The sequence below is a fragment of the Miniopterus natalensis genome, chromosome 19 (genome assembly GCF_054644295.1).
Source record: "Miniopterus natalensis isolate mMinNat1 chromosome 19, mMinNat1.hap1, whole genome shotgun sequence".
Classification (NCBI taxonomy): domain Eukaryota; kingdom Metazoa; phylum Chordata; class Mammalia; order Chiroptera; family Miniopteridae; genus Miniopterus; species Miniopterus natalensis.
The window spans coordinates 29,969,089-29,975,708 of NC_142099.1; the positions used below are offsets into that span (position 1 = coordinate 29,969,089).

General features: G+C 48.5%; 1 protein-coding gene across 2 annotated transcripts in view; it reads left to right on the forward strand.

Moving 5' to 3' along the window:
* Positions 1 to 2,399, forward strand: part of C19H1orf116 (chromosome 19 C1orf116 homolog) — a 29,962-nt gene extending 27,563 nt beyond the window's left edge. The window contains exons 3-4 of one of the 2 annotated variants that reach the window (XM_087827598.1): positions 355 to 1,389; positions 1,426 to 2,399. In XM_087827598.1, coding sequence (XP_087683724.1) covers positions 355 to 1,389; positions 1,426 to 1,901 — 1,511 coding nt within the window. In that variant the 3' untranslated portion in view covers positions 1,902 to 2,399. Of the gene's footprint in view, positions 1 to 354 lie in introns of both variants that reach the window. The other variant, XM_087827597.1, reaches the window with a different exon arrangement.
* Positions 2,400 to 6,620: the final 4,221 nt, after the last annotated feature.

Here is a 6,620-nt window from a genome sequence, read left to right on the forward strand (position 1 = left end):
TTACCTGGAAGCCCCAAGATAGCTAAAGGGACTGTCCTGAATCTCTCCCACCCCTGGTGCATCTGTAGAGGGTTAGAAAAAGCCTGAGTTACGGACATGGAGCTATCTGGGGCTGCCCTTCCCCCAACTGTCATGAAAAATTAATCCTTGATTGAGGGGAATCTGCTAGTATTGATCTGTTAGTCTAAATGATATCCAGGCAAGAGTACTGCCCCTTTAAGAACAAAGAAACAACATAAACAAAACCCATCCAAGCAAATTGGAGATCAGAGTTCAGGAAATATTTGCTTTTCCCTTGGCAGCAGGGTTCTCACCTCTGTCTCTCTTCTTTGCCTGTTCTCCGGACCCTCACAGGACATTCAGAGGAGACCATCATTCAGCAACGACTAGAGCCAAGGAGAGTGACTCAGCCTGCCTCACCCCATCTGCCTGAACCCCAACACCTGGGCTTCAGGTCCGGCTCCTACAGCCTCCCCCGAAATATCCACATCGGTAGGAACCAGAGCCTCAGGAAAAGCACCACCCAGACTAATAGCCACCTGCCAGGGCAACCTGAGAGGCCCATCGCAGACCCTGAGAAAGAGCAGGTCAGCCAGAGCGGCGAGCCCAGCCAGGCTCCGGTCGGGCTCCAGGAGCCTGCCCTTGACTTGGACGCAGCTCTCATCCCCCCACCGGAGGCCTTCCGGGACTCCCAGCCAGAGCAGTGTGCAGAGGGCAGCCTGTCCAAAGGGCCGGGGGAGACGGCCCCCACACCCCAGTTCCACACCGCACTCAGTCCCCAGAAGAAAAAGGAGACTTCTTTGGAGGCTATGTCCCAAAAAGTCAATGAGAAAGGCTCAGCGGGGGCACCAGGACAACCTCGGCCTCCTCCTGCCATGTCATCTCAGAATGGGAGAGCTGCAGATGCTCCCATCCCATCAGGGGGGGCTCCAAATGCCCAAGTGACTCCCCTCACAGCACCTAAGCCCCGGAAGCTGCCACCTAACATTGTTCTTAAGAGCAGCCGAAGCAGTTTCCACAGCGATTCCCAGAACTGGCTGTCCCGCCACTCTGAGGCTGCCTCTGGAGACTCCAGCCTGGTCTCCTCTTCACTGCAGGAGCAGAGAAAAGCACGCAAGGAAGCTCTAGAGAAGCTGGGGCTACCCCAGGACCAGGATAAGCCCAGCTCCCACTTAAATAAGCCCACCAGCTCCATCAAACTCAAGGGGACTCATGCTCAGGCCCCTTCCTTGGCTCCAGCTTCAGCTCCTGCTCTGGCTGAGCCTGCAACTCAGGTCTCAGCAGCTGTGCCTGCTGCAGGGAAGGCTTCAGCTCCTTTTCCAACCAGGGGACCTTCTCCAATGAAAGCCCTGGCTCCAGCTCCAACTCCAGCTCAAGGGTCTGCTCCAGGCAAGATTTTCATTCCTGCTCAGGAACCCAATCCAGGGAAGGTTCCAGATACCAAATCCATGCCAATTCCCATCCCTCCAGCCCCAAGGGTAAACAGTGCCCTGACTCTCCAGAAGAGCAGCATCCCTGGCCTTAGACAGATGAACTTCAAGTCCAACACTCTGGAGCGTTCAGGTGTGGGGCTGAGCAGCTACCTCTCAGCTGAGAAAGACCCCAGCTCCAAAACCAGCACCTCTCTGGGAAAAGACCCCTTCTTGAACAAAATCTCACCCAATGTCTTGCGTAATTCCCGGCCCCGCCCTGCCTCCTTGGGCACAGGGAAGGACTTTGCAGGCATTCAGGTGGGCAAGCTGGCAGATCAGGAACAGAGCTCCAAGCGCCTGTCTTACCAAGGACAGAGCCGTGACAAACTGCCTCGACCCACCTGTGTCAGTGTCAAGATTACCCCAAAAGGCATCCCTGATGAGCACAGAAGGGAAGCTCTGAAGAAGCTGGGACTCTTGAAGGAGTAAAGTAGGCCCTGGCCACCAGAACTGCCCACACAACCTCCTCCTTGCCTCCTGTCATACAAGAAGACACTCAGGGCTCCACCTAGGAGCCTTGCCCACCTCACTACTCAGAAGATGGGCAGGGGTAGGCTTCTCTCTGATGCTCTGCTTTCCAAGGCGAAAAGGAGGGAGAGATTGCAGCCCAAGCCCACACTGATACTCAGGGTGGTTGTGCCAATGAGTACCTGAATGAAGCATCCTGAAGATGATTTCCACAATGTGTGTGTGTGCACGTGTGTATTTTAGGCTGTATATATCAATGAAGCTATTTATATGACATAAGGAGTCATTGCTGATAATCCTACTCATTTGGAGATTTTTGCACATTGGGTAGAGTTCAGCCTAACCAGAACTGAGTGGAGAGGGATGGCTAAGCCTGAGGAAAAAAGTCAAAGGAGACCATGGATGTGCCCGTGACATTAGGCAAATGTAGCATTACCTGAAATATGGGTTCCCCAGAATTCCTGCAATAGATGGAGACTGGCTCATACCTTGCTGGATCTCTCTTTCAGGTCTGGCCTTTTAGACGGGGGCCTGGGGCCAAGAGGAGTTGGTTTGTCATCTCTTCACCTGCAGCCTTCTCCTTGTCCATGGACTTGATAAATTAAAATTATAAACTGTGCAGTGATCCCTGATTCTGTTATTTCTGCTCCCTTTCTCAGTCTGCTCATGACTGACACCAGGGCGGGGCCAACATTGGGATGGGAGCTTTAACCCAAAGGCTTCGACCCAAGAGCTGTTTCAGGCTTTGCCCGCACTATTGCAAGTACTTTTTAATTTCCTCGGTGCCTATGAAAAATCAACCCAATACATTTTCTGCTAGTTATTCATAGAATAGAAGCACTGAGAGGGCCTCGGAGATGTTCAAATTCAACCCTGTTGGGAAGGGAAGTGACCCATCTACGGTCAATGCTGCTTAGTAACAGAGCTGGGCACAGAGCTGGGCTCCTGACTCCCAGGCTGGGCTGCATGCTGCCTTCCCTCCATGCAGCACTTGTACACGTCCACCCAGCACCCCATGGGCCCTTCACATCCTGAAGTGTCTTCTGAAATATCAGAGATTAAATGTTGTTTATATCGCATTTAATGTTGTGGCTTTTTCTTTTATCTTTAGAAAGTAGCAGTAGAATAACTCATTGTTAACCCCAAATTTTCTGACCAAGTTATGCAACTTGAGAAAATGCCCAAAGAAGGCAATATGGGTGGGTGGTGTGAGCTTGTGAACACAAGCTTGGGGATCAGGCATGGCTAGACATGACTCCTTCTTCCCCTGAGGGATTAGATGGTATTCATGGCTGTGACCTGGTTGGAGTCCAGGATCCCCAGATGTGAGGGGCAGATAAAGAAAGGAAGCTCTTGTTGGAAAGGTGCCCTTTAAGTTGGCTGAGCATTTTTGTGCAGCGTCCTTAGGAACCCAGCATTTCTGAACATGACAAGAAGGTTAAGGTAAGGACAAGTGGGTTGCTCCACCCTGTTATGGTATGTGGGGTGTGGGTGTGACGGTTTCTGTGTACTCTCACACACACACCCAAAAGCCTGGTGCCTTACTCCTGGCCCTGGGGGAGGACCTGGTCTGTCACAGCCAACAGGAACTCCCACAACTGGCCAAGTCAAGTCTTATTACAGACTCCCCAAAAGAAAGAAGGCCCCTTCCTGGAGGACTGAGTGGACACACTGTATTTGGTTGAGTTGCTTCATGTGTATATTTGAAGACACAACTGAGGAACAACCACTTTATTTTTTATTAGTTGCCCTGATAAATAAGGAGACTGGGGGTTAGCTGTAAAGTAAGACTTGGTAGGAATCTGAGGCCCTGACACCAACTCAAGGCTGACCAACACAAGTTGGTCAGGAGTGTCTCCTGCTAAATCCCCACTCCCTGATGAAGGTAATTTCTCTCCAGACCAAGCAGAGTTACATACAGCCTGCCTCCAGCCCTGCATTTTCACCCTAGTGGCATGCACCCACCTCCCCAATGCTCTTAATTTGAGAGACTCCCTTCCTTTGTTATTTTAAGATACCATGCATCCCATGTCCTCATACTTCAAAGAACATGTTTCTCTTGATGGGTGTTCTTTGGGATTCAAGAATAGAATAGTTGTGCTCACTTTGAAGACGGGCAAAGTGATCCCAATGAAGACGTCTGCCATCCTGGATGTGATGTTAGACTCACCTGTGGAATTTATCTTTCTCTTGTACTCATATAGGATTGCTCTTCGTTCAGCTTGAACTGATTGGGTGGGAGATGAGAGTGTCTTCAGGGCTGTTCTTATCTCTTTTTGAAGGATTTTGGGTGGAAGTGTGTAAAGGTCAGTCATTTAAATTAAAAAACCAAAGTGATAACTCTGCTCCTACTTGACCTTGTAGCTTTGCTATACCCTGCTGCAGTCTTGCTGCTGCTGCTGGGAACAAGTACAGGAGCTGGCCCCTCAGCCTGGCACGTGGGTTCTGTGCCTTCAGATATATTGGCAGCTGCTGCTCTGAATCTCCGTTCAGGTGCTACTCTGAGAGTTCTGCACTGTGACTCGGTGAGGCAGGCCTACGTGTAGTCCTGCACAGAGGTCAGGGAATGGGTCTAGGCGTGCCATAGGTGCCTCCCTTCACAGTGGGAAGTGTGGTCTGGCAGAGGCCTCCCTGTGACCTGGGGGCAAGCAGGTGTGCAAAAGTTGGTGTTTATTCCATGGAAGGAAGGACAGATGGGAGACTGGAGAACAGGCCCTATTTGATGCCATTAGTTAGAGCTGGAGGTGAAGATTTCAGAGTCTATGATATATGTAAGTTTGTGAGATGAACTATTCCATCCTTTGATCCATGATAGGATCATACTATCATACTGTGAAGCTGTAGGCACATAGACTAAAGGAGGTAGAGACCTAGGGCATAAACAAGACAAACCATGTTCCTCTGAGTCAGAGTTGAAGAAGGAATACAGATAAAACTCTCCCAAGCTCTTTTCCTCATGTGACTACGGAGCATGTAGATCTGGGCTCAGTTCAACCTCCATCACTTACCAGTCAGGGAACCCTGGAGCCTTCTGAGCCTTCAAGTTCTCAAGCTGTAACATGGGGATAATATCATCCTTTTAAGGTCGTGGGGATGAACAAGTGATATAAACTATGTAAAGTTCAGTGCTTGACACTGTAGGTGCTCCATAGATGACAGTATTGTCTTCTGGACTTTATTCCTTCCTCCTCACAGGGAGCAAATGTAGAAAGGGTGGGAAGCCAAGGGCGCATTGATCCAGCACTGAGAGGAAATGGGACAGATCTTGCTGCCAATAGAAGTCTGAAGTAACAACCAGGCTTTGGCACACCTTCCAGATGACTCAACTTCAACCACGCCATGATTCCTGGAATTTGAAAAGAAAGAGATCCACATCAATATGGTGTTTGTGTTTCCATGAAGGCCAAACCATTTGTTGCCAGCTTCTCTATCCCCAAACTCAGCCTCCCCTTTACCATCAATCTCTTGCAACCATGACCATATAGTTGGCTTCTTTCTGGTTTTCTTTAATTTTCTTTTGCTGTGTGGTTCAAAGAACTATATGCTATGTAATAGTTGTTTTTTAAATGGAGGGGAAGAATAAACTTATATAACAATGGGACTTTGGCTAAAGTCAAGAAGAGGTGGGGCTAGAAAGGTCTTAAGATTTTTTAAACGAGGGTAGGCATACTTCAGGAATGAATCCAGCATTAGTTAACAGGAGGCTAGAAGGTAAATTGAATGACCTCTCCACATCCCTTCTGATATAAGGGCCATATGATTTACTGGACTCATTATAATCATTGCCATCACCTCCATCACCACCATCATTGTCATCACTGACTTAGCATTCAAGTGAGATAAAACCAGGTGATGTTTCCTCTTGCTCATTGCCTGTCTGAATGGTTGTTCTTACTCACCACTTGCCATGTATTCAGAGTTCAAAATAATCTGAAGCAAAATGATATCCTGACAAAGCTCTAGATTAGGTGAGCTTCAGTAAAAAGGTATGTCTCAATAAGACCAAACAACTTAATTCGGAAGACCAACATCCTACCAAAAATAATTACAATATAATCTAAGGTGAAAGATGCCTCATATAACCTAAGAGCTGGAAGGATATTTTTAGGTTATCTAATCCAACCTCTTACCTAAAAAGGAATTATTTCTGTAAGTGGATATAGACATAGTCAGAAAAGTGGATGGATAAATGGGTGGATGGGTGGGTGGATGGATGGATGGATGGATGGATGGATGGATGGATGGATGGATGGATGGTTGGATGGATGGGTGGTTGGATGGTTGGATGGATGGGTGGTTGGATGGATGATGAATGGGTGGGTGGATGGATGGATGGATGGATGGATGGATGGATGGGAGAGGAGAGGAGAGGAGAGGAGAGGAGAGGAGAGGAGAGGAGAGGAGAGGAGAGGAGAGGAGAGGAGAGGAGAGGAGAGGAGAGGAGAGGAGAGGAGAGGAGAGGAGAGGAGAGGAGAGGAGAGGAGAGGAGAGGAGAGGAGAGGAGAGGAGAGGGGAAAGGAAGAATTGAGAACAAATAATGGCCAAGAGCACAGTCTTAAGAATCAGGCTGTCAGGCTCACTACACCTCAGTTTTCTTTTCAGTTTATTTCTTTTTGATTCCTTTAACTTCCTTTGTTATGTGTTGCCCTATAGTTATTTGGTTTAAAAATGGAGTAAAAA